Source organism: Odocoileus virginianus, chromosome 23 (assembly GCF_023699985.2).
Source record: "Odocoileus virginianus isolate 20LAN1187 ecotype Illinois chromosome 23, Ovbor_1.2, whole genome shotgun sequence".
Classification (NCBI taxonomy): Eukaryota; Metazoa; Chordata; class Mammalia; order Artiodactyla; family Cervidae; genus Odocoileus; species Odocoileus virginianus.
In genome coordinates this window covers 6,049,808-6,076,915 of record NC_069696.1, presented here as the reverse complement: position 1 = coordinate 6,076,915, position 27,108 = coordinate 6,049,808, and the positions used below count along the sequence as shown (strand labels likewise).

The following is a 27,108-nucleotide window of genomic DNA, read 5'->3' as shown; positions in this document are numbered from 1 at the left end:
AGCTTTGTCCTTTGCTTGTAGGATGTGACATCTATCCCTCTGTCTCTCTTGTGTTGGCTGTCAGGAGCCCCATTTAAAAGGATTACTTGCTGTGTATACTTTAACCACTTGGATACGCAGCTCTGATAAAGAAGCCAAGCTGGGACATGAATAACACTGCTTAGATTTAAAACCTGCTCCATTATGTGACCTTTATTACATAGCTTTCATTCATTGTAAAATTGGGCCCACAGTCATTTAAGAAAAAGTGGAAAGTACAAAAAAGTAGAAAATCCAGTGTCTTTGTAACTTGACTGTAAGCAGTCGATGGTTTCTGGTTATATTTCCTTCCGGTCTTTTTGTTTGTAAAGTTCGGTTTCTATTCTTGAGTTCCCCTCTAGCGACTGCCCTGGTCCCTCTCGGCCTCAGTTCCGGCTTCTCGGCGCTAAGCCTCCTGGTACCGGGGGACGGGGAGGGGCGGGGCCTGGAGGCGGGGCGGGGCCGCGGAGCTCTTTGGGGGGGTTGGGGCCGTGGCCGTGGCCGGTGTGGGCGGGGCGGGAACTACAGGAAGTGGGCTCACAGCGACTGCGCGCCCCGCCCCCGGGACGTGGTCTTTTCCCGCGCGCGCCCCGTGCGCTGCGTAGCGCTGCAGTCGAGCCGCCTCGCACAGCGGTGGAGGTGAGTATCTCCTCACCCCCGCGGTCTGCGCCTCCGGCTCCCGCGCTCCCTTCTCCTGGCCCCCGGGCTCCCCTCTCCCGGCCCCCGGTCCGTCCCGTTGCTCCTTCCGCGTGGGGCGGCCGCGGGTCCAGGCGCCTCCCCGGCTCGCGCCGCACTGGACGTGCTGCGGGCGGTGGAGGTAGGTTTGTGGAGTGAAGTAGTGACCGGAAACCCCAGGAGGGCGAGACCTCAGCCGGCAGGCCGGGCGCGGGACGCCCTGCGCTGCCGGGGTAGGAGAGTCCTCACGGGGAGGGTGCTCGTCACCCGGAGGGGTGGTCTTCACTGAGGGGGCCTCACCACGGAGACGTTTCCGGGCGACTCCTCCTCCCCCCCACGGCTGTGCCCTACCTGCGGGTCTGTCTGCTGCCCAGGCCTCCTCGGCGGCCTTTGCAGGGGCACGTGGTTCCAAGCCCCGTCCCGCCGTCGGGGCCCGGGTGGGTCGGGGAGGGGGCGCTCCTGGACCTGCGTCCCTGCCATCTCTGGGCAAAGCCTGAGCCCGGGCCCCCGAGTCCTGGAAGAGAGTCTGTGGTCGAGCCGGGGGAGGGTGGGAGGAGCCCGCCGGCTGCTGGGATCGAGGTGACTCTAGGAAGGCACCGCGGGAAGCGGATGGGGTGACCAGAGGGGAGGCCTGGAAGGGTCAGTCGTCTCTGACGGGGCTCGGGGGGCTGCGCGGACCCCGTGCTTTGTGGTGGGAATGGCGACCGTGGGACTTGGATATGCAGGCTCTGGAGCAAAGAGCTGCCCGAACAGGGACTGGGTTCTGTTACTGTTGTCTTGAGTCAGTTCATCTGAGATGGACTCTGAGGTGCTGGGGAGGGGGCTCTGCTGCCAGGCTTTCCCAGACCCAATGGGCTGGAGGTCCCACTCATTGCAGAGGAGAATGGCCCGCCAGGAAGCCCCAGCACCGAGGAGGAACAATGAGGGTGACCGGCCTCCCGGGGTCACGGTCCTGGCAGCACTGGAGGTGGTGAGCGATATTGCTGCTGTTTTTTGCCTGTTGCCGGGAGAGGGCCTGGGTCCTGATCCCCCACTGAGTGCTGTGCTGAGATTCAGGGACACTGCCTCTGGACAGTGGACCCTCAGAAGCCTTGCTCCAGAGCTGCGGCCAGTGCTCCTGTGGCTGCATCTCTGGTGGCTGGGTGTCCGGTGGAGGAAGTGCAGGCCTGAAGTGCCTGCCCCACTGGACCTCCTGTGCTCACCTGGCTGGGTCCCCAGAGGTCACGTGAGTGCTCACCTGAGGACAAGCCGGGAGATGGCAGCTGTGACAGAGTTCACAGTGCCAGACACACGGTGATCCAAGCCTGTGACCTCAGAGTCCAGCTGTCCGGGTTGGAGTGGGCTGCCTGGGTTCCCGATGCTGCCTTGCCTGGTACCTCTGGACCTGTCAGAGCAGCGAGTGGGGTTGGGGGGGGTGGGATGTGGGCCGGGCCCCGCCTTTCTGCACACCCCTCCCTGCTGGCAGCTGTAGGGGTGGGGAAAGCATTGGGCTGGTGCCTGGACCCTGGACCTTTGTTGGGGCTGTTCCCCAAGAACTGTCCTGGGGCTCCTGGTTCCCCCCTCCCACACGGGACCCAGCCCTTCCCTCTTTCCTTTCCTCCTTTTCCTGATGTGTTTCCTTCCTCTTTTCTTTCTGCTGTGCTGGACTGAATGGGAAGTTGCCCGTGAATAGCAGACATGAGCACCTGGATGGACCACAGAGCAACCACTTCTGGAGGTTCTGTGAAAATTGAGTTCTCATTCCCTCTTGTGTACAGTGTCCAGCGTCCTGGAAGCCACCCACTTAGATGGCAAGGAAGTGGCTCATTTGCAGTCGCCCTCTGCCTGCAAGTGTCCTGTCAGCTTGGGTGGGGGGAGGGAACCAGTGCCCTCTGAGTCACGCAGTAGGGTTAAGAGGGGCTGGTGACCTTCAGGCGCACGAAGACCTTCTGCCCTTGCGGAGGGAGGTGGTGGCCAGGAGCAAGCTGCCACATGTGAGGAGAGGCCTCTTCTGGGTCCAGGGCTCCTGGTCACCAGAAGGCCATGGGGACATCCCTTTGCTTTTCTGTGGCTCTAAGCGGAGGGTAGTTATTGACAGAGGTCGACCTTGATGCCCCACGGGGGGACTTCAGGACACCTGGCCCCCATGGGCCATCTTGCCCTACCCCCTGGGCACACATCTCTCGGGCCAGGGAGGACCGGGCAGCGGGAGAACGGACACTGGGACACTGGAACACCGGACTTTGAGCACCTGGTGAGGGGTTGTGTGCGCTTCCAGGGCCTGTGTGTGAGGGGCTCCCCCACTTATTTCACTGTCCCCTCTTTCAGGCTGCCTTTTTCTAAAACCACGTTTTTGAGATATTTCATATACTATAAAATTTGCCAAGTTGAAGTGGTTTCCAGTGTATTCACAAAGTTGTGCAGCCATCACCACAAGTCTAATTTTAGAATGTCTCAACAGCCCCAGAAGAAACCACGCACAGGATCAATTACCCCCAGTCCCTTTATCCCCACAGCCCCAGGTAACCCTAATCTACTTTTTTCTCTGCGGATTCACCAGTTGTGGGAAGTTCACATCAATGGAATCATACCATGAATCATTCCATGCATGAACTCTGGTTTTCTGTGACTAGATTTTTTTCAGTCAGCCTCATGTTTCAGAGTTCATCCATGTTGCAGCCTGTATGAGAATTTCACTCCCTTTTAATGGTCAAATAATATTCCATTTTATGGATCTACTACATTTTCCTTATCCATTCAACAGTTGATAGACATTGGACTTTTGGTTACTTTGGATAACGTCATGATGAACGTTCATGTACAGGTTTCTGAGTCAGTGTGTGTTCATTTCTCTTGTATGTATACATACCTAGGAGTGGAATTTCTGGGTCATGTGATAACTCTTAACATTTCGGAAATAGTGAAGAATCTCCCTGACTCAGGGATTGAACCCGGGTCTCCTGCATTGCAGGCAGACTGTTTACTGTCTGAGCAACCAGGGAAGCCTAACATTTTGAGGAGGTGCAAAACTTCCAAAGCGTCTGCACTATTTTCCACAGCTGCCCTGGCCCCCAGGAGATCGGTGCACATGGTGTGGGGTCCCGACTGATCCCCATTTTTGCTTCCTCTTGCTGTTACCCTTTTGATTCCAGCCATCCTAGTGGATGTGAAAGTGAATCTCATTGTGGTTTTCTTTATTTTTTACTTCCTGTCTCCCTTCCTTTGCACTTTGTGCTTGGCTTTTAGTAAAGATTTTAGTTCCCTGACCAGGGAGCCCTAACCACCAGGAAATTCCCATTCATTGCTGTTTGATTAGCATTTCTGTAGTGGTTAATGATGTTAAGCCTCTTTACCTGTGCCTGTTGACCATTTGAGAAGACCCTGATGCTGGAAAGATTGAGGGCAGGAGGAGAAGGGGATGGCAGAGGATGAGATGGTTGGATGGCATCACTGACTCAATGGACATGGGTCTGAGTAGACTCTGGCAGTTGGTGATGGACAGGGAGGCCTGGCGTGCTGCGGTTCATGGGGTCACAAAGAGTCGGACACGACTGAGCAACTGAACTGACTGACAGACCTGACCATTTGTATGTCTTTGGATCCTATTAAAATCTTTCACCCAGTTTTCAACTAAATGTCTTTTTATTGTTACAAGAATTCTTTATATGTTTTGAGTACTAGCTCTTTGATAAATGATTTATTTGCAAGCATTTTTTTTCCCATTCTGTGGGTTGTCTTTTCATTGCTTATGTCCTTTGAAGTGCAAAGGTGTAATTGTCAAGAAGTTCAGTTTATCTATTTTTCTCTTTGTGTGGCTTGTTCTTCTCTCTTATATGGTGTCGTATATAAGAAATCACTGCCTCACCCAAGGCCATGAAGTTTTATTTCTTTGTTCTCTCTATGATCTGTGCTGGGTTAGATTTTGTATATAATGTGAGGGAGGGGCCCAAATTCATGCTTTTGCTCCCATGATACCCAGTTGTCTCAGCACCCTTTGTTGAAGAGCCTGTTAATTACGCTGCTCTTGACTGTCAGAGATGAATGACCCGTGGCTATCAGGGTTTATTTGTGGACGGTCACTTCTGCTCCACGGCCGGAAACAAACACACTGTCTCAATTACTGTCACTCAGTCATACGTCTTGAAGTTGGGGAGTGAGTCCACTGACTTTGTTCTTTTTCTCGTTGGCTATTCTGTGCCCCTTACATTTCCTTATGAAAGAGGAACCATTTATCTCTTTCTGTGAAAAAGCCAGGTGGGAGCCTGTGGGGAATCCTGTGGTGTCCATGGCTGCTCTTCCAGTTTGTGGACCGGAATGAGCCCGTTTATTTAGATCTGTGCTTTTCTGCAACAAAAAACTTGCAGTTTTCCGTGTACAGCTCTTACACTTCTCTTGTTCAACATGTATTCCAAAGTATTTTATTTTTCTCGATGCTATTCTAGTTCTGTTTCTTTTTTGGATATTAATTGCTGGCACATAGAAGTACAGTGGTCTTACACAGTTTGTGTCCTGCAACGTTGGTGAACTCACTTGTTACTTGCTCTGGGGTGTTTTAGTGGATTCGTTGGGCTTATCCACATGTGAGCTCTTGTCTAATCAGGACGTCTTAGAGCCTCTCTGTTGATGCCAGTGTGTGCAGCCAGGGTTGAAAACCAGTGGTTCCCAGGCCTTTGAGATGGAGCTTGGACCAAGTGGTGGAGCGGGTGAGCAAGCGGTGAGGTCTGTGGGGAAGCCTGAAGGCGGGAAGCCCGGCGCAGAGGAGGCAGAGGTCGGCGTCCCACACTCCAGCTTCTGTCCTGAAAAGTCCAGGCAGTGTGTGATGGAAGTGAGGCCACCGTGTGTCCCGGGTGAGGCGTCAGAAGGAGCCGACGTGGGCACTGGACCGGGCTCCCGCTTGCTCCCGTTCACTTGCTTGAGTGGAACTGGCAGCCGCCATACAACCCGTGTCGTCAGAAATCGACTGAATCATCTTACTGGTTCCTTCATTAATTAATGAGCTAAATACAGTCTTGGACATATTTCATCATTCTGTATTTATAGGAAAATCATGGTTTTGCCCTTTCTCTGTGTTGGCTGTTTTGGAGCTGTCCCTGAAAGCATGCCTCGTAGACTTGGCCCCAGAGGCCGTGTCTCAGGCCAGTGGAACGACTCTCTGTCTGGACGGTGTTTGGCTGGGTTTCAGGTTGGTGTGCGTGGACAAGTTTCTCCACCGGTGGCCTTGCTGACTGTGTTCTTGTGGGAGATGCGGCAGGTCTGCTCTGTGTCGAGCAGGAGAGGACAGAGAAGCCGGGTGGTGAGACGGCGGTTGTGTCCTTGGTCTTTTGAGCTCAGTTCATAATTCTGTGCCACCGTGGGGAGCCCGTCTTCGCACCTGGACGCGTGAGCTTGGTGTTTTTGTGTTTGCTCTTGACTTGGCACCGAACTTGTCGGACCGAAGCTCTCTGTGTGTCTGCAACTCAGAAAGACCTTTGCCTCTTGGTGTGTAAATGTGGGAAGCATTTTTTTCATCATTGAGGAGTTTGGTTGTGAAGTATCTTAAATTGGAAAAACTCTGTCCTCATTGGCTTTTGGACCTAAATAAATATGCTTATGTAAGTCAAATTTATCTAAAATTTCCATGAAATCAGGAAATCTCATTTCTAGTAGTTTAAATACATTAGACTTTTTTTTTTTAAATACATTAGACTTTCAAAAAATTTAAAATATACAGAAACAAACTCAGAAATGTTTTAAGAATATATGTTCACAAACACTCACAGATACAGAAAACAACCCAGTGGCTACCAGTGGGGAGTGGGCTCAGACAGTAAAGAATCTGCGTACAATGTGGGAGACCCAGGTTTGATTCCTGGGTCAGGAAGATTCCCTGGAGAAGGAAATGGCAGCCCACTCCAGTACTCTTGCTTAGAGAATCCCATGGACAGAGGAGCCTGGCGGGCTACAGTCCACAGGGTCACAAGAGTTGGACAAGACTCAGCAACTAAACCACTACCAGTGGGGAGAGAGAAGGGGGAGGAGCACGATGGGGTTAGGGGGTTAAGAGGTAAACAGCTACTGAGTATAAAATACACGAACTCAAAGGATAGTGTTGTACACCACAGGGCACATAGCCAGTATTTTATAATAATTATAAATGTAGTATAACCTTTAAAAACTGTGGGTACTATGTTGTATACCTGTAACATATAATATTGTGCATCAACTATATCTCTATAAAAAGAAGAGTACAGGTTCACATAGTTAAGGTAAATCTTTGGACCTGTGTTTTCTCTGATTTATCAATATTACTGATAAATCAGCACTTAATATTGATTACATGTAATAATCAATATTCATTCTACTAGTGAATTGTATATTGTATGCTAATTGGTCCCCCCCCCCCCCGAAAACTTCTATAGGTTTACTTCTCAAATCAGCTGATATTGTTCTTAGTGTTTAAAGTTAGGAGAAATGTAAATTTGTTTTCAACTGAACTGAATAAAATTCTGAGTGTTTTTAACAGTATTCCGAGGTACAGCGTGAACACTGAATTAACGGTGGCAATCACTGTATACCCAGGTGATTTCTAGATAAGACAGGATTCGAAAGCACTGGGTACCAGGTGTGCTTTAAGTGTTTCCAGTGTTCTCAGAGGGGCTTTGTCTTTGGCTGGCATCACTGAGTGTGTGTGTGCCTGGGGGAAGCTCAGGATGTGTGCGGCTGGGAAGTGGCATCTGATCTGTGTGAGACCCAGTCACCTGATTCTCTGTGAAAGAGTCAGTCACTTTGGTTAAGTATCTTACTTAAAATGGATGGTAGAGAAAACTGTTGTATTAATATATCATGCTTTTATTTTCAAGGGAAAGGTCTAGTTCCTCCCCCCCAACCTTTTGGTCTCTAAGACTCTTTTACCCACAAAAATGATTGAGGACCCTGAAAAGCTTTTGATTAATCAGGTTTTATCTATTTTCTGTGTTAGAAAGTAAAACTGGAGAAAATTTTAAAATTTTGTTGATATGTTTGAACGTATCAATGCCCATTGCTTGTTAACATTTTTTAATACAGTATGTTACAAAACAAAGTTTTTAGTGAGAATGTGGTCTCATAATTTTAATAATCCCTTAAATGTCTGAGTCTGAAAAGAAGCTAGGAAAGTTTGCTGGGTTGGTTGGTTGGTTTTTTGGCCTCACGACATAGCTTGCGGGATCTTAGTTCCCTGACCAGGGCTTGAAGCTGAGCCCTCTGCATTGGAAGCGTGGAATCCTAACCACTGCACCACCTGGAAGCCCTATAACAATAATTTTTGATGCTTTATGTTCTAAAGGGAAAAATAGTCCCACCAAGAACAAAGATTCATCACTTACGAGGAGCTAAGGGGTTCTTAGTTCACTGACAACTGTGTTCTGTTTCTCAGGCATCAGTGACCCCATCTTAAATGACCAAGTGGACTCTGATAGTGCTTCTGAAGGTTGGACCCTGAATTTAGAGAAAAGATGTTGTTTTCAGGATATCTTTTACACCTACAACTATTAATTGAGACTTCCCAGAGTGCCCCCAGAGAATCCCACAGGCCATTCATCTTCTAAAAAGAGAGATTATGTAGTTAGTCAGCTATGTTTGACGTGTTACTGTGGGAAGAGCAGCTGTCCCAAGAGGTGCTGGCTCAGGCTTCCTTGGTTTAGTTTACAGGAAAGTGTAACACTCATGTGAGTGTTGCAGAAACTGTGCTCCGTGGGGACACCGTTGCTGTCCATAATCTTTATTCTCAGGGGAGCACAGATCACAAGAGACTCTGACCCTCTTCTGTCTGCTCTTGTTACAGAAATCCGTGAGTCACCGCTGGCAGGCCCTGCCCTCTAGAGGTGACTCGGGGCTTTGTGGTGTGTATCCCCAGTAGAGGACAGATTCAGAGCATCATGCAAGCGATTATACCGGACACTCTGAACTACTGCACAAACAGGCTTTGGGGCTCTCCTGGCTTAAGAAGCTCAGAGCTGCGCCTGGCGCTCAGGTCAGGGTCTCGGGGCTCTTCTGGAGGCAGGCAGTGGGGGTGTGGCCACGACGGGGACCTGCTGGTTCGCTTGCAGTGATGCTGACATGGTGTTTGTTCCCTAGATAGACGAGGAGCCTTTCTCTTCCTGAAACTCTCTGTAGCCCATACACATCTGTTAGATGGAACTGACATCTAGTTGCCCCTGACAGAATTCTTAAGTTTCCTCATTTTGTGTGGTGCCTCAACAGTAAAGAACTCACCTGCAATGCAGCAGACCTGGGTTTGATCCCTGGGTCAGGAAGATCTCCTGGAGGAGGAAATGGCAACCCACTCCAGTATTCTTGTGTGGGAAATCCTTAAAGACAGAGGAGCCTGGCAGGCTACAGTCCATGGGGTTTTAAGCAGTCGAACATGACTTAGGAACTAAATAACAATAGCAAACCGTTATTTGCATAGGTTCAAAATGAAGCTTTTTTCAAACTTTTTTCATTGTGGTGGAATAGATGCAAAATTATATAAATATATATATTATCATTTTATGTGTGCAGCTCAGTGGCATGAATAAGAAATTAGTAATTCTCTAGAAACGGACATGATTTCTCGTGTAAGTGGAGCCAGTGTGTGTCTTTCTGCGTCTGCCTTCTTTCATTCTGTGTGACATCCTCAGCGTTCCTCCACGTTGCCACAGGTGCCACCGTTTCCTTATTTTTTGTATGTGGGGGAATGCCCGTCCACGCTCACTAAGGCACCCCACCCCACTGTCCTGTCCAGAGCCCTGCCGTCGTCCCACCCAGGCCACTGTCCACCTTCTGCCCTGGGGTCTGACTCCTGTCACTTGGCAGAGTGTCCTCCAGGTCCCACGTGCAGCAGGTGCCAGGATTTCCTTCTTAGGCTGAATGAGACTCACTGTGATGGGCACGGTGTTCGTCCGCGTACCTGTCGTGGACATTTGCGCTACTGTCCTTTGTTCTTTTTACTGGGATGTAGTTGGGTGGACTCTGGGAGTTGGTGATGGACAGAGAGGCCTGTGCTGCGGTTCATGGGGTTGCAAAGAGTCAGACACGACTGAGCGACTGAACTGAACTGAGTGTAATTTGACAAATCAAGAGCCTTCCTGGGAATGTCCTATCTCTGAATAGTGCTGTGTGATCCACTGTGATATGCCACTTGTCTCAGAACTGAGCTGCCTTTTAGGGAGCGAAGCCTGCAGAGCCCCCTGGCAAAGCCAGTCTGGGCCAAGGGTCCCCGCCTGCCATGATGGAAAGGAAGGTTGCCTCCTGCAGGCCAGGGAACCTGAGATGATCGGAGTGCCCGGGACTGAATATACAAGTGGATGGTTACAAAGCAGCCTGCCCGGTCCTCACCCACAGTGACCAGTCACCCACTCACACAGAGTGACCAGCCCAGGGAGGTCAAGTCAGACTGCTCTTTGGGATAGTCCAGGTGCAATCGCTGATAGCTCCCTAATTTTCATTCATATCTGTGATGTGCAGCCAGGCTGGCCATCACATAGATGGCCCTGGCCAGCAGGCCCCCAGGTCTCTCCACAACTGCCCCACAGAACTGCCCCTGCCCCCGCTTTGTCTACCAAGTTTGAGTGTCTGATCAGTATCTCTAGTCCCCGACCAGGCCTCCTTTTCTCTAGACAAGTCCCACACGTTTAGAAGTGCTGCAAGTGGTGGACCCTGTAAGCGTTGCTTCACCTGTCTCCTGCCCTCAGGGTGACAGAGTCCAGCCCGAGCTTCCTGGTGAAAATTTCCAGACAGCAGGTGATCTTGTGGCCTTTTGTTGTTGTTCAGTTGCTCAGTTGTGTCCAACTCTTTGCAACCCCATGGCTGCAGCACGCCAGGTTTCCCTGTCCTTCACCATCTCCTGGAGCTTGCTCAAACTCATGTCCATTGTGTCGGCGATGCCATCCAATATCTCATCCTTTGTCGTTCCCTTCTCCTGCCCTCAATCTTTCCCAGCATCAGGGTCTTTTCTAAGGAGTTGGCTCTTCATATCAGGTGGCCAAAATATTGGGAGCTTTAGCTCCAATGAATATTGGATGAATATTCCAGTGAATATTCAGGACTGATTTTCTTTAGGATTGACTGGTTGGATCTCCTTGTAGTCCAAGGGAATCTCAAGAGTCTTCTCCAACACCACAGTTCAAAAGTTTCCATTCTTCAGCGCTCAGCTTTCTTTATGGTCCAACTCTTACATCCATACATGATGACTGGAAAAACCATAGCTTTGACTAGATGGACCTTTGTCAGCAAAGTTATGTCTCTGCTTTTTAATATGCTGTCTAGGTTGGTCGTAGCTTTTCTTCCAAGGAGCAAGCGTCTTTTAATTTCATGGCTGCAGTCACCATCTGCAGTGGTTTTGGAGCCCAAGAAAATAAAGTCTCTCACTGTTTCCATTGTTTACCCTTCTATTTGCCATGAAGTGATGGGACCGGTTGCCATGATCTTTGTTTTTTGAATGTTGAGTTTTCAGCCAGCTTTTTCATTCTCTTTCACCTTCATCAAGAGGCTCTTTTATTTCCTCTTCGCTTTCTGCCATGAGGGTGGTGTCATCTGCATGTCTGAGGTTTATTGATATTTCTCTCTGCAGTATTGATTCAAGCTAGTGCTTCATCCAGCCTGGCATTTCGCATGATGTTCTCTGCATATAAGTTAAATAAGCAGGGTGACAATATACAGCCTTGACGTACTCCTTACCCAGTTTGGAACCAGTCTGTTGTTCCATGTCCAGTTACAACTGTTGCTTCTTGCCCTGCATACAGGTTTCTCAGGAGGCAGGTGGGATGGTCTGTTATTCCTACCTCTTGAAGAATTTTCCACAGTTTGTTGTGATCCACACAGTCAAAGGCTTTAGCATAGTCAATGAAGATGTTTTTTTCTGGAATTCTCTTGCTTTTTCGATGATCCAGTGGATATTTGCAATTTGATCTCTGGTTCCTCTGCCTTATCTAAATCCAGCTTGAACATCTGGAAGTTCTCAGTTCAGGTACTGTTGAAGCCTGGCTTGGAGAATTTTGAGCATTACTTTGCTAGGGTGTAAAGTGAAGTGAAGTCGCTCAGTCGTGTCCGACTCTTTGCGACCCCGTGGACTGTAGCCTACCAGGTTCCTCCGTCTGTGGGATTCTCCAGGCAAGAATACTGGAGTGCCTTGCCATTTCCTTCTTCATTGCTAGGGTGTGAGATGAGTGCAATTGTGTGGTAGTTTGAACATTCTTTGGCATGCCTTTCTTTGGGATTGGCATGAAAACTGACCTTTTCCAGTCCTGGGGCCACTGCGGAGTTTTCCAAATTTGCTGGCCTGTTGAGTGCACACTTTAACAGCAGCATCTTTTAGGATCTGAAATAGCTCAGCTGGAATCCCATCACTTCCACTAGCTTTGTTCATAATGATGCTTCCGAAGGTTCCCTTGACTTCACACCAGGATGTCTGGCTCTAGGTGAGTGATCACACCATCATGGTTATCTGTGTCATTAAGATCTTTTTTGTATAGCTCTGTATATTCTTGCCATCTCTTACATATTCTGCTCCTGTCTCCTGGCAATGAACTGGTTTTCTGTTCTGTTTTTAACCTCCTGTGTATGTAGGAACCATATGGAATTGCCAAATTTTGACTTTTTGCCCTACAAAGTTCATTGGGTTTAGCCTGATACTGTGTATAAACAGACGTGTGCTGTGCATACATTTTAAAATGGGTTGTTCTGTTGAGACTGCTCTGCAGACACTTGTTACTCTGTTTGGGTGTCTCTATGATGCACACAGAGCTCTCAGTTTTTTTATATTTTCCACGTCAGGGGCATAATCTTCTAAGGTTCAGTCCAATGAGCTTTCATCTACGCAGTTGTTTAGTGTGGAATCGACACCATCCCGAAGCCTTCATCTCCCAGTGACTGTCAGACATTCTTTCTCCTCCTGTCACGCACCTTTCTGTGCAGCCACGGTGCCTTGGGGCCGGCAGCCGGGTAGTGTCTGCAGTGGGACAGATCCATGGCAAAGTCTAGGAACTGCTGGTGGAGGAAGCCCAGCGCTCTGAGTGTTCACTTAGAAACTCTGGGAGCTAGATGGCCTTGCCTGCCTGACCATTGAGCTCAGGGTGGGAGGCTGGACCTGAGGTGGGGCACGGTCTTGGTCTCAGTTACGAGGAAACTCAGGTCTGTGGCCCGGGGTGCAGATGAGGGGAGCCAGGGCCCAGACGACTCCCTGTTCTTCCCTGCGGGGCCCCATGTCCACCCTGCGTGTCCTCTTCCAGGCCTCCATCCCAGAACCCTGTGAGCCGGAGCCCGCGGAGCTGCACAGGCCATGGATTTGAAGGTCAGATGCTGAGGTGGTCATGGCGGGGGTGGGGCGGGCCTGCGGGAACCAGAGCACACAAGCCCCGTCTGCTCACTGCCTGTGCCTGGTCGATCCTGGAAGGCAAGATGGGTTCAAGGATGTAGGGTCCTTGAGGGTTCAGAAGGGAAACTGTGTGGCTGGGCCGATCAGGAGCTCTCGTCCATCTCCTTCCCACCGTGGCTGGGTTGGGTAGTGTCTTGGGACGCTCCCGCCCTCCCTCCACATGTCCTCCAGCCCTTCGGGTGCCGTCTGGGCCCTCCTGATGACTTGTGAGCTCGGGCCAGCTTTCTGAATCTGAGCACGGGGGTGGGGGTGGGGTGGGCTTGGCATTGTGCAGGCACGGGGTCATGTGCTTCTCAGCCTGGCGGCTCAGGAGGCATGTCAGCCACTCAGGCAGGAGCCTTCAGGGAGCTGCCCCCATACAGCTTTTCCCAATGGCCTCAGGGTGGGGGTGGGGGATGCAGAGACTAGCTCCTGGAGTTTGCTTTCCCCTTTTTTCCTTTGACACGGGAGTGCCCCACAGTTGGGTTTGTGGGGAGACATCAGCTTCCTCTTTCTCCCTGCCATCAGAATTTTCATCCTGTTACAGGTTTTTCTGACTTTCCGCATTTGTTAAGTGCTCAGCTCAGCAGCAGTAGGTGTGCTCAGGCTGTAGCCCTCCCCCAGCCCCATCCGGGAATAGAGCCCCGATCCAGGATGACCTGGCCTCAGTACAACATCTGCAAAGACCCCTATTTCCCAGTTAGGTCCCGCTCTCAGGTTCTGGGGGACACGGTCCAGCTGCCACAGCTCCCTCCTCCCCCGACCAGTGCCTCCTGAGCCAGAGGGAGCACCTTCCTCAGTCTCTCAGCTGCCTTGTGCCACCTGGCCTCCCTGTGAAGATTTAGTAGAGCTGTTATGTACATTTTCCCTTTTAGGACAAATTCTGGAGAAGTAGAGGCTGAATAGCAATACGTGAGCACTTATGTTATGCATTTTATTTAAAACACTTTCCCCTCTAAAAACTGTCCTCTAAGCGTTTTCTGATTTTTCTCCCTTTTCACACTTGGCTGCACTGGTCTTAGTTGTGGTACACAGGATCGTCCATCTTTGTTGCAGCATGCAAGGTTTTGAGTTGAGGCATGTGGGATCTAGTTCCTTGCCCAGATTGAACCCCCTGCCCTGGAAGCCCCTCTGATTAATCAGAATATTTTTCTAATGAAAAATATTAAAGACTCAGGAGTACATTTCACTAGGATCTTCACTTTCTCCTCTTGGTCCTTCCAACCCAGGCTGTGTGTCCTGCACATGTTGAGCCAGCCATTCCTGGCGTCTCCAGATGCCCTCTCACCCCAGCCCTGCCCATACACGCTCTTCTGGTAGTGTCCCTCCTGTCCCCCATGCTGTTTGTGGGCCCGGCAGGGGCTTACCCACCTGAGGGTGGCCAGGCCTGCCCAGAGGCAGGTGGTGTCTGGTCACCAGCGTCCAGGGTGTGCTGAAAACCTGCTTTAGCACAGCGCCATCCTGGGCCCACAGACATAATGGGAGCAGAGGCGCAGTGCTGATGCTTGGCCAGGGAGCATGGCTGGCCTGAGCGGTGCACCTGCCCAGCCTCCCTCCCCTGGAGGCGGCAGCTGGACCACCTCTTGCACGGCTGGAGCCTTTCTCGATGTCTGCAGGAAGGAGGCTCTGCACACTGGCCCCTGCCTGCCCAGAAGGTGCTCAGGCCTTGGACCAGGGAGTCCAGCCCAGGACCATGTTCCCACAGTGCTCTCCTCACAGGTTAGCAACGGCACCGGCCTCGGGGACGAGCGCACCACAAGCCTGCTGCTGCTTGGCTTCCTGCAGAGCTGCCCCCACTCCTGCTTCCAGAGGGAGCTGGAGACGCTGGGTCATGAGCTGCCTGGGCGCCTGTTCCATGACGACGAGCTGCAGACGGACGGCAACCGCTACAGCCACTTCCCCTCGGCAGCGGCGGTGGAGACAGGTAGGCACCGGCCAGCCTCCTCGGCCCTGGGGTTTTCGGGCTCAGCCCCCCATGTCCGGTGGAGCAGGCCTCAGAGTCTGATTGGTGAAAACCCACTCAGCTTCCGGAGGACTCTTGGCATCAGTGTCTCGTATGGATTCACGTCTGTGTGCTACAGCCATGCTGACCTCCATGGTCACCAGGTGATGGGGACCCTGGGCTCATTCTTGGGGCCGGGCTGTTCTCCCAGCCTCAGCTTTTACCACGGTGCTGCCTCCACGGAGGCCACTGGGAGCCCCTTGGGAACTCCCCAGGGAGCCTTATCAAGTTGTGAGTCAGCCTGTTCTGGGAGGCCTGGACTGAAGCCACCTCTTAGGAGGTCCCCACCAGCCAGGGCCCCCTTGGGGACAGAGTAGGAAGGTGTGGGGGCAGGAGGGGCTTTGCTGTCAAGACTGCTGTCCCTGGGGTCCCCCCTGTCACCACCCCACCCTTAGACTTTGGAGCCTCGCTGGAGGCACAGGGCAAGGCCCTCAGGTAGGAAGCTGGCCTGTGGGTCAGGAACCTGGTGATGTTCGGCAGTAAAGCGCAAGACAAACCTGGACGGGGAGGCTGTGGGGGCCACTGGGAGGGGGCCAGGCTGCAGTGGCACAGGGGGTTGAGTGGTTCTGTCAACCATGTAGTCCAGGTCAGAGGGCGGGCACGTGAGAGGTTCTTGGCGACGGGGGGACTACATGCAGGTCTCTAGGTCCAGGCATCTCACCGCCTGCCCTGCATGGGGCAGGAGGAGGGACGCAGCACCTGCCCGAGTGCACGCTTGCCCGTCCTGCGCCCACTGTGCACTGAGCTCTCGGCTGTGTGGCTGGGAGTCAGCCCCACAGTGGAAAACGCTCGATCCTGGAAGCCTTCTGTTTGGTGGGGTGGTGGGGGAGCTCAGAGCATTTGGAACGAAGTGCAGAGGGGCAGGGGTGCTGTGCCTCAGGAGAGCAGATCCGGAGGCAGCCGCTGGGGCGATAGATCGCCGCCGCTTCCTGGACAACGGCTGTTCGCCAAGTGTGAGGGTTCTGCTGCTCTAATCGCTCTAAGCGGTTGCGGGGCCCCCAGGGACATTCTTCCTGGAGGGGACTAGGGGAGGGTGTGAGCAGACATCACCTGAATCTGCCTTGTCTGGATGTTAGATTCTGAGCGTCAGGAGGAGGCGGTCCGTGATGTCGCCCGGCAGCTTGCCCAGATTGGGGACAGGCTGGAAGGCAGCATCCGCCCAGGGATGGTGGCCGGTCTGGCCTCACGCTTCAGTATCAGGAGCCTGTCGGAGGAGGTGAGTGGGGAAACCACTGGGCCACTCACAGGTCTGTCCTCTGCCTCCTGGTGGACAGACCAGCGTGACCTACCTTCCACAGAAGCTGGAGGGAGTATCAGCTCAGAGAATTGTCTCCTGGAAGAACTGTCACCGGGCCCCGAAAAACCTGAACCTCAAATCAGGCTCAGGAATTGGGGGACAGCACCCTCAGTGTCATGAGTATGACTCTTCCCAAAATGCAGCCTGAAACGCCCTCGCGCTGGGCCCGGCCGGTCAGCTTCCTGCCCTCAGGAAGGCTGTCCACTCAGGGAGCCATCATGGGTCCCAGGCCACTGGCGCCCCGCCTCACTGTTGGTGCTGAAGGTCCCCTGGGGTCTGGGGATCCACAGAGGCCTCTCCCTGCACCCGTGTGCTGGCCCCAGCCCTGAGTGGGGACTTTGGCCTCAGGTGCCTTCGAGCAGGAGGAGCCGCGGTGGGGGTGGGCACACCTGCCCCCAGCTTCTCCTCGGCTGCCCCAGCGGGAGGCGGTGGGTAACCGCACCCCACTTCCACATGTGCAGGACAGGAGACAGTGCCTGGCGGCTGCGCTGGAACAGCTCATGCAAACCTGCCCCGCGGACATGGACCACGAGAAGACCCAGCTCCTGCTTATCATGCTCTTGGCCAAAAAGATAGCCGACCACTCGCCAGCCTTGCTCCGAGACATCTTCCGCACAACGGTGACCTTCATCAACCAGAACCTCATCACCTATGTGAGGAACTTAGTCCAGAATGTAAGAGCCAGTGGTGGATGAGCCCCGCTTTGGTCTCCCTCCCCTGAGCTCTAGGAGCCTCACTGCGGGAGTCAGGTAGTTGTGGTTGTGAGTGCCTTTCGAGCTTCCTCAGCCTTGTTTCTGAGACAGCTGCGGTCACAGGTTCTTGAGAGCAGCTGGGGCAGGAGGTGGGAGTACTGAGGGGGGAGGTGGGGGCAAGCACAAGAGATGCGCCCAAGCTGGGCTTCCCTGCTCTGCTCTCAGCGCCACCTTTTCACAAATGAGTGTCAGTTCAGCTCAGTCACGTCTGACTCTTTGTGATCCCATGGACTGCAGCACACCAGGCCTCCCTGTCTATCACCAACTCCCAGAGTTTACTCAAACACATGTCCGTTGAGTTGGTGATACCATCTCAGTCTGTCGTCCCCTTCTCCTCCCGCCTTCAGTCTTTCCCAGCATCAGGGTCTTTTCCAATGAATTAGCTCTTTGCATCAGGTGGCCAAAGTATTGGAGTTTCAGCATCAGTCCTTCTCATGAATATTCAGGACTGATTTCCTTTAGGATGGACTGGTGTAGTTTAAAAACATGCTTTACCAAGCAGGGTGAGAGGTCGAAAGGGGGTAAAAAAAACCACACATGTCTGTTCTCCAACCAGGTATTAGAAAGTCTGGTTTCACAGACCAGGTGAAAGGGAAGTAGCCATACCTTGTCTGTAAACTTGGAGATACTGGTGAGGGTGGAATTTTGTGTGTCAGCAGCACTGCTCAGGCATCTGACCCTTTTACTATGTACTGATGAGCCTTGAAAGCATTCTCTGTGCGTGGCTGTGAAGTTACATAGGCATTTACAACCGGAGGGTGATGCCAACTCGGCGTCAAGAACGGGTGGAAGGAGAGAAGCTTTTTTTAACAGCTTCCAGACCCTGCAGGGCTGCGACAAAACCTCTTAGTAGAGCTGCTCGGGTGCTGACTGTGGGCCTGGAGGCCCAGGTGTGGGGTCCTGGCTCAGTGACACTGGCCCACCCCAGCTCCTCCTCTCTCACTCCAGGAGATGGACTGAATGGACCGCTCGGCAAAAGCACGACTGTGAAGACACCAGGTGGTGTCAGTGTTGTAGCTGCTGCCTCCACAAACACGGAGCTTCAGCCACTGATCCAGGCTCAGAGAAGACAGCCCGAGACGACCACAGAGCGTCACCTCACCATCGGGAAGCCTAAGACTTGCTGTGTTAACGTACTTGAACGAAGATACTCAAATACACCTGTGGATGTTTCTTCTGCATCCACCCCACACTGTGCCTTTGTCTGCTGTTGGCTGGGAAGGTCGACGCCTGAAAATCATCCCAAAGCAGATTGGGACTTCCTGGTGGTCCAATAGTTAGGACTCTGCGCTTCTACCGCTAGGGCCTGGGTTTGATCCCTGGTTGGGGAACAGATCCCACAAGCCTTCTGGCGCAGCCAAAAAAAAAATAAAAGCAAACTGTTAAGATAGGAAACAAGAATACACTTGATGTTGTTTTTAAAAAACTAACTTTACTTTTTACAATAGTGTGGGACTTCCCAGTGGTCCAGTTAACTACTGTTGTAGCGGCTGTGCTTCCACTGCTGAGGCCTCGGTCTGATCCCTGATTAGGAACTAAGATCCCACCTGCCTCATGGCAGCCAAAATGGGGGGCCACTGCCTGCCACGTCCGAGGAGGACCAGGGGGGACTGGAGGGGAGGTCGCTGTACCCCTGAGTGGAGAATTGCCCTGTAAACAGCCTTCATTCCAAGGAAGTGCAGGCTTTCCGTTTAAAGACCAACCACCACAAGAGATTCTGGACTCAAATAATGGGAAACCCAGGCCTCAAATACTCCAGTCAGGAACAACAGGCGATTAAAAGGTATAGAGGTGATTTAAAGGCCCATGATAACCAGTGTAACTAAATGCATCCTTTTCTCTTTCAGAGAAGTTAAGATTTTGATATAAATTTTAACCTGCTGTAGCAGCTACTGCCTGTCAGTGATTACCCTCGCACCTTCCAGCCCCACCCCCAGCACATCCATGCCTAAGAAACTGCTTCAGGCAGAACAGATTTCTAGGCATGAAAGATGCAAGAACAGTTAAAACTTAAAAATTCAACATCTGTGGTGGTTTCCTTTCCTGGAGACAGAATACAAGAAATATCTAAAACAATCGAGACTTCCCTGGTGGTCCAGTGGTTAATAACTGCCTTGTAATGCAGGGGACACCAGTTCAGTCCCTGGTCAGGGAACGTGGGGGGCGGGGGGCGGCGGGGGAGCTGAGGCCCTGCCACTACTGAGCCCACATGGCAACAAAATATCCCGCGTTGCAACTAAGACCCAGGGAGCACTTACATTTAGAAAACAGCACAGCCTCTCTGCTCCCAGCGACAAGCCTCTCCTAGGACTGGGTTTGTGTTCCATGTGCAAGCGATGCTGGGTGCGGCTCCTGATTGCAGGTCACTGGCGACAGAAACGCCCATGTTAACTGTGACCATGATGTCCTGGGGAAGAACATGAACATGAATAACAAAGTACTAACACGTTCTTGTTGCCAAAACCACTTCTCTATTCCCTGAGTTCAAACTTACCAGAAAAGAAAAACAACTGCATGGTTCAGCGTCCAATGCACAGTACCCGAGGGCTGGGTCTCAGGCTGACAGCTGCAGGATGTTGCAAAGTCTAAGTGCAGGTATCGTGGTTGAGCGTCTGGAAACAAATCTCCCAGGTTTAAAGGGTTCACCTCTCAGTGGGAACACAGTGAGTCTCCCTTACTCACACACACACATTAGTCAGTACAGTCTCCGCAGGGAAATGTTTCCTCTCAGTAGGGGGATGGTTCTCTTCCAGGAGCAGTTAAGTGTTGTAAAAGAAGCTCTAAAGCACCAAATAACCCCACTATCTCTTAGAACACTTCACTTTACCTACCACTGTTATGCTTGGGTTAATTCAGTAATCCTCTCTTGATAAAGTTTACACAGGTTTTGGTGTCAGATTTTCTAGACCAAGTGAGAGATACTTTTATCGGGTCACGGTCACTAAGCAAGATACCAAGATACATGGCTCTTCTCCCTGAGGCAGTCTCATGTGGATGCCCCGACCTCAAGTGCATCCCAGCCGCCTGACTCAGCCTGTTCTACTAGTTGGTGCTTCTTAGGTCAGGATCCTTGTGAACAGGGGGAAACATGCATGATTGCTTGAATTAAGCGATGGTCACAGAAAACAAGACACTCAGTCGCTAGAAGTCTGGAGGCGGGCTTGCTGTGCACATGGGCTCCTGAGGACCCCAGTGCACACAGCTAAGCTGCCTCTGGGGTCACAGCCCTAGAGCCGCTTTTACTCTCGGCAAGTTCACCAGCTGCGCCTGCTGGTTCTCGGGCTGCTGTCAGACAAGGCTGGTGGTCTGGAGGGAGCCCTCCTGAGTGGAGGGCAGGAGTTACCGTGTGGACGGTGTCTTCAGTCCTCACTTCACCTCCAGCACGTTCTCCCGACACTGCTTCCAGCAGAGCATGCTCTTCCCAGAGCGCAGCTCTGCGCCTCCCCTGACGACGAGCACAGACGCAGGTGAGGGGTGAGCTGAGGGGCCTCACGCAGGAAAGGGGCCACGTCTCACCTCAGCACTGTGGAGGGGTGAGGGGCAGAATCCAGAACACGCCGACCTCCATCAAGGGGGCACAAAGAAGCACTTTTAGTCTGAAGGAAAAGGACAACTAAGCCATCAGGAGAAACACAGGAGGCCCAGGAAAACAGTGAGCTGCCTGTCCCTTTGGTGCTGGCCAAGGACCCAGACTCTGGGCGAGAAGGTGTCAGCCCGCACTCTGACCGTGGCTCACACTTCAGCCGCGCGGTCTCCCGGGAGCTTGTGCCCCGGGCACTGGGAGGGCCTGCAGGACACACGGGTGCTGCATCGGACACCAGACACAGGCAGCAGTGCTGATGTCCCGGAGGCACCTGGGGACCAACCGGGCTTTTGCGGGCCAAGACTGTTACCATTTACTGTAGAGAACATAAACCAGCATTCTTTAATTCTAGTGTTTTCCTCAAGAAACTTTGAGTGGCTTTTGCCAAGTGATCAGAAGTCATGACATTCAGTAGCAAAGTGATCAGAAGTCATGACATTCAATAGCACAGTAAGAGTGCTGGAGACCCACCAGCCAGAACCAGCAAGGGCCTGGCGCAGAGAAAGCCCCACCTCACTCCTGCCATGGAGAAGGTGGACCCCAGACCCCGCAGCACAGACACCCCATCCCCCGCCAGCTGCTCAGAAACAACCCGGCTCCCATCAGAGCTTCAGCACCTTCAGCCAGTGGGTTTGAGGATCCAAAGTTTAAAAATGTAAACGCTGGAAGGAAAACGTTATAAAAGGGACGACGACGATGCAGCAGACCACACGCGAGGAGGAAGACAAGCTCCATGACACGAGCCCCACCGGCTCTCCTCCGGCTCCTCAGTCCAGGTGCAGAGCTCAACACCTCCCTCCCCAGGAGGCACTGATACTCGAACACAGGTGCACGCCCTAGGCACATGCATATACAAGCACGCACACACACACGCTCCAGGCCTTTCTGGCCAACTTGTAAACAGTACTGCTTTAGGAAGAATTAATTTTTTTTTTTAAAAAAAAGGCACATTTAAAACATCAAGTTTTGGTGATGAGGATAGGTAATGTAATTTTATTACAAATTTCAGGATCTAAAAAGTAACCTGTTACACTGACTAAGGTAACTCTGAGATGAGCTGTCTCAGGCACGGTCCTGTGAGTGACCCAACCTCAGGGGAGAAGAGGCGCAGTCCCCCCGCCCCCCCCCACCATGCGGGGCGCAGGCAGTGCCCGGGGCTGGGGCTATGCCGTGTCCCCGGCACACGCCAACCACAACCACCGTGGCCATCGCTCTGCCATCTGGGCCGTGACGAGCTCAGTGAGAGCCTCCTGCTGGACTTTGAAGGCCAAGCAGGAACCTCAAAGGTGGCCTCTCCTGCTTTTTAACTTCAATGGTATTTAGGAGACTGCGCTGAAGAAGAGTATGTCCCCTGGGTTGAAGCCCAGTATGGGAGCTCTTACTACAAGCAGGAGACACAGAGGGGCCGTGTGACCAGTGAGAAGTCTGTGGCCAGAACCCAGGCTAACCCAGGCTACAGACAGTGACTGTTGGACAGACACCCCTGCCAGGCAGCCACCAACAGAAGGACTGGAAACCACCTCCGGAGGTCAGCCAAGCTACCCTCCTGCTTCTGTACAAGAGACAACTTGCCCACAGTCACGGGCAGGGCCTGGGTCTCGTCTTATATTTACTTTTTAAAAGACTACAGGCAGCATCTTTATGAGGGGAGCTGAGGGAAGCATCGGGCAAGCCCTCTCCATGGGCCAGCAGGGACCCAGGCGGGGAGGGCAGGGCAGTACCTGAGAGGCGGTGGAGACCGCAGAGCACTTGGGCTGCGGGACCGACAGGAAGAACAGAGCCCGGAGGAGGGGTTGGAAAGCGCACACTCATTGGCAGAGGGGAGGCTCCAGGCCAGAGCGCGTCAGCAGCCAAGAGGCCCACTGCCAAGCCCTCTGCCTGGCCTCCCAGGTGCCCACGAGAACCCTCTGCCTCTGAGGCTGTGGCTCTCATGGGACGCCTTATCCCGGGGACATTTGGCAACATCGGGAGGGGCTGTCACCAAAGGGTAAGGTGCTGCGGGGGCCGACAGGGGAGGCTACACACCCTCGGGGGCACAGGTGCTTACGGCCCGGGTTGTCCAGACGCCATGGACAAGGTTGAGGGAGCACTTTACACCCTACACCCTGGGTCTCAGGGAAGCCCAGGCCTGGGACGGCCCAGCAGACCGTGTGCACAGTCTCTACCTCAAGCCCCCCCAGGCGGGCCGCCCCTGCCCTGCTGACCCAGCCCCTCACCCGAGTGTCCCGCGGATGTCCAACCAGCTGCTGCCCATTCAGATTCAGTCACGACAACTAAAACCTTACTCGTTCTTGTCTTCTTTCTCCTGGGCCCCGAGTCCCGGCAGCAGGTCACGGTGAACCCCGAGAAGGAAAACCTATTTCTTCCGCAGAGCCAGTGCCAACCCAACCGCCACTGCGAGGATGGCCATGGCAGCCGCCCCTCCCAAGAGCAGGAGGGACTTGCCCTCAGGCAGCGGGCCTGCCTTTTCGAGGTCGCCTGGGCGAGGCCCTACCCTGAGTACCCCCTGCCTTCCGGTGGCCTCCTCCCGACTTGGCGGGGCTGTGGGAGGCTCAGCTGGGGGCTTGGGTGGCAGGACCCCCTCCCGCTCCAGTTCAGAAGCTTCTGGTGGGGCTGCTTCTGCCTCTTCTTCACCAAGCTCCACAAACAATGATGTTGTGGGGCTGGCTCTGGGGACGGCCGCCATCAGGGCAGGGGCTGGCGCAGCCGCCTCCCCCGCACCCTCGGGGATCTCTTCCCGCTCCACGTGCACGATGTCGGAGTTGGAGGAGTTGTTCTCGCTCTTCTCTGCGGCCCCGTTGCTATCCAAGCTCTTGACTTCCTCAGGGTCCACTGTGACCTGCTGCCAGGACTCGGGGCCCAGGGACACCGGCAGGCTCTCCGTGTGCCAGCTCTGGCTGGCGGACAGCGACACGGGCAAGCTCTCGGCCTGCCAGGAGGCTGTGGCCGTAGTGGGCGACTCCGGGGGGCTGACGTGCGTGGAGCCGTCGCTGGGCAGAATGTAGATGTCGTTGCTGTCCTCCGCGGTGCCCGCGGGGCACTCGTCCTCTGACTCCAGGTTAAAGACGGTGCCCTAGAAGAGGAGCACGCGGTCAGCAAAAGGGAGCCAAAGCAACCTCTGCGAACATACATCAGGGGACCACTCCCTCCTAAGCTAAGCCTGAGGAACAAACACATCATTTAAAATGATGGTGTTTCTGGACTGAACACGCTCGCTTGCAGATCAACGCAGAGAAGGAGTTTCTAACAAGATGGTTCTCTAAGCACGTCCTCAAAGCTGAATCAGCAGAAAGCTGATGCATATCCTACTCGACTTCACACGTATTTAACACAGTAAGTAATGCGGCCCAGCAGAGGGAAGAGGCACAGGCAGGCAGCTCGTGCTCCAGGCTCACCAGACCAGGAGAACGTGTTTTGGCAGCGGCTGGGGAGGCAAGGGTGAGCGGGAGCCTGGCCCAGACACACAGACCAGGGGGCTGAACAAGCCTGGAGCGACCAGGGAGGGGCCGGCAGCGGACAGAGGGCTCAGAGCCACAGCCTGAACTCCGCTGCAAGGGAGCGCTTGGTCACAGACGGAGCTGCCCCAACGGGTGGCACAGGCCTCCGCCCTTCCACTGCCAGGAGCCACAGAGAGGCAGCGGGGCCACGGCCACGAGCTCTGGTCACAGGGAAGCACGGACTCAGTTTTGGTTCTTCACAAACTGACCGTCTGGACATGAAGACTGACACGAGTCACACATTTCATGTGACACCGGCAGCCCTGAGGCAGGGGACACACGGGGACCAGGGGCTCGTGCTGGAGACGGACGGGAGGTGCTGCTGAGCCTGGGTGACACCACAGATGGTGACGAGAGGCTGCAGGGCGTATGTGAGCACACTGGCTCCCACTCTGTCAGGGAGAAGGATTCTGGTCTCCAGCCAAGACCAGACACTTTCCAGTCAGATATGGTTAACTCCCGCGTCCTTGTCCTTAGAGTCACATCTGCTGATGCTCTGCGCACTGCTGGTTCCGCAGTCACAGGAGGCGTGGCTCCGCTGGGCATGGAGCAGCCTCAAGACAGTTGTTCAAGCTGACTCCAGAGGCCCTAAGAGTCGGCGTGCTCCCCGAACAGCACTCCCAGCAAGGGCTGAAAAGAGAACCTCTCACAGTGAAAAAAGTGGAAGTCGCACAGTTGGGTCCAACTCTTTGTGACCCATGGACTGTAGTCTGCCAGGCTTCTCTGTCCATGGGATTCTCCAGGCAAGAATACTAGAGTGGGTTGCTATTTCCTGTTCCAGCAGATCGAACCCAGGTCTCCTGCATTGCAGGCAGATTCTTTACCAACTGAGCTACCAGGGAAGCCCAAGAGTTAGTTTAAAAAGCAAAAGCAAAACAAAGCAACCATAACAAAAAAGGTAAATATTTTAATCCTCAGAAAGGAGACTTTTGTTAATTTTTGTTTCTGGCCACTGGGCATGTGGGATCTCAGCTCCCCGACCAGGGGTTGAACCTGTACCTGCTGCAGTGGAAGCCACTGGACCACCAGGGAAGTCATCCTTTGGTACTATTTTATTTAAGGCTCAAAGCCCAAACAAGTGAAATGGAAATTTCAAAAGTTGCATTATGATGAAATGAGGGAAAAGTTAAACTAAGATAGTATTTAGTATAAAGTTACCTTCCTCTTCACTTTTAACGACTTAAAGCTGAGAGCTAAGAGCCTTCTGTCCCGTATCTAGAAGACTTCACCACACAGCACCATCAGCAGGGTCGTCAAGACAACAGCTCAGCGAGAGCCAGGGGCTCAACACCCGTCAGACTCGGCCGCTTTGGCCCTGCTGTCATGGACTCCCTACCTTACAATTTATGTCCATATGTGGGTCGTGACATTTTAATGATGGTGAAAATTTTATGCTTTATGTAAGAAGTTTTAAAGAAAGAACAGATGATCATTGAAACTTTTACTTCTGGTCAGCTAAAGCAAGAATATAAAATGGAGGCGTCTCCCTCGACAGTCACTATCACTAATGAAGAGCAGGCTGAGAGAGAAGGCACCAGACAGTGAAGCAGGGGTAATCCTTCACCTACACTCAGCACACCAACAACTTAAATCACTTTTAACACAAAATACTTTTATCACTGGAAACAGCTGTTATCTTTAGTCCCACTGACACAAAAAACACAAAGGAATAAATTCAAGGGCTCAAAAATATAAAATTAATTGGGACCAACGAGAGTTTAACAGAGAACTATGTTCTGTTTAAACAGATGGCGCCCAGGAAGTAGGAACTCGCCCAAGATCCCTCAGCTGCTGTGAGAACTGGGCATCAGTGTCCTTCTGAAGACCAGACTTAATTCATTTCACCGTCAAAATAAGGAAACTGAAGCACCCGAGGAGGGTGCACACCTGGCCTGAAGTCCACAGCTAGGACTGGCTCTGACCAGGCGGCTCGCCTGCGGGGTCCAAGCCCCTGCTTCCCACCCTGGTGCTTTTCCTGAGTTTACGGCAAGAAGTAAGTGGAAGATGCTATTCTTGGTGTTTCTGTCAAGCAAATACAGAAGGTATTTTCAGGAAATTCTTCAAGTATAAAGGGAGGTAGGGAAGAAACTGAAATATCTGATGGGACTACTGTGGAACAGGTGGGTACGGGTAAAATCGGCCTGGAATCACCCAGAGAAGCATCTCGAAGCTGCAGCAGCAATCCACCATGTCTGCATCCACCGAGTTTGCTTCCGTTCTATTTTGGGTCACACAAGTTACAAACTGTTGTGCCACTTCAAGCAGTGTTTCACACGCAGGGTCATAGCTGCCAATGAACTGATCCACTGAGGACGCCGGGCAGACTCTCAAGACCACCCTCCCCAGGGAGCTCACTGAGGGACCCACCCCACCTGTCATGTGCCAACCAACCCTTATCACCAAGAAGATAAAACAGACGCCTGCTCCTCTACACTCGGTCAGACAGGGTACTAGCAATCAAAAGGCTCTGAGATCACTATTACTCTAAAATAAGGAAACAGAGGGCTTCCTGGCGGTCCAGTGGTTAAGACGCCACACTCCCGAGGCAGGGGGCCCAGATTCAGTCCCTGATTGGGAACTATGACCCTGCATGCTGCAGCCAAAATAATAAAATAACTACAAAAAAAGAAGATGAAAACAGAGTGTGAGAGAGATTTATATTAAGTTAACTTTCCACCTTAATATGATGACTAAGACCCACAAAGGACACATTTAAACACAGTGCAGTCAACACCCACACTCACACCTAAAACGAATAGATCTTGTGACACTGAACCCTTACTACACTAAAATTATTTCAGCTGCACAACCGCCTGAACTGACTTTAGATCACAAACTGTATGTCACCTCCCAGTGTGCAAACTCAGATTCCAACCTAAAAGTTCCCAAATGACAGTCTTCTGATGTCCGTGATTCAAACAAAAACTTGAGGTTTTCAGTTGTTAAAATAGAA

The 27,108-nt window shown here is 52.5% G+C and overlaps 2 protein-coding genes across 6 annotated transcripts in view; one reads left to right on the top strand and one right to left on the bottom strand.

Annotated features, from left to right (window-relative positions):
• The first annotated feature begins 559 nt into the window (after nucleotides 1-559).
• On the top strand, nucleotides 560-18,476 carry BID (BH3 interacting domain death agonist). Of its 3 annotated transcripts, none has more exons than XM_020896538.2 (6): nucleotides 560-657; nucleotides 12,900-12,961; nucleotides 14,744-14,948; nucleotides 16,103-16,242; nucleotides 16,785-16,997; nucleotides 18,024-18,476. In XM_020896538.2, the coding sequence occupies exons 2-6, from the start codon at nucleotides 12,950-12,952 to the stop codon at nucleotides 18,033-18,035; spliced, it is 582 nt and encodes a 193-aa protein (XP_020752197.1). In that variant the 5' UTR covers nucleotides 560-657; nucleotides 12,900-12,949; the 3' UTR covers nucleotides 18,036-18,476. The 3 variants fall into 3 exon arrangements, with proteins under 3 accessions (XP_020752197.1, XP_020752199.1, XP_020752198.1); XM_020896540.2 differs by lacking the exon at nucleotides 560-657 and adding an exon at nucleotides 2,234-2,410; XM_020896539.2 differs by lacking the exon at nucleotides 560-657 and adding an exon at nucleotides 11,992-12,089.
• A 3,146-nt stretch (nucleotides 18,477-21,622) lies between these two features.
• BCL2L13 (BCL2 like 13) overlaps nucleotides 21,623-27,108 on the bottom strand; it is a 50,376-nt gene continuing 44,890 nt past the window's right edge. For all 3 annotated transcript variants that reach the window (XM_020896541.2, XM_020896543.2, XM_020896542.2), the window contains one exon: nucleotides 21,623-23,731. In XM_020896541.2, coding sequence (XP_020752200.1) covers nucleotides 23,015-23,731 — 717 coding nt within the window. In that variant the 3' untranslated portion in view covers nucleotides 21,623-23,014. The remainder of the gene's footprint in view (nucleotides 23,732-27,108) is intronic.

What these genes read in the sequence shown, in the direction of transcription:
- BID (XM_020896538.2), top strand. An exon ending in GGCAGCGGCGGTGGAGACAG is followed by an intron (nt 14,949 to 16,102) that starts GTAGGCACCGGC and finishes TCTGGATGTTAG; the next exon opens with ATTCTGAGCGTCAGGAGGAG. An exon ending in TCAGGAGCCTGTCGGAGGAG is followed by an intron (nt 16,243 to 16,784) that starts GTGAGTGGGGAA and finishes CCACATGTGCAG; the next exon opens with GACAGGAGACAGTGCCTGGC.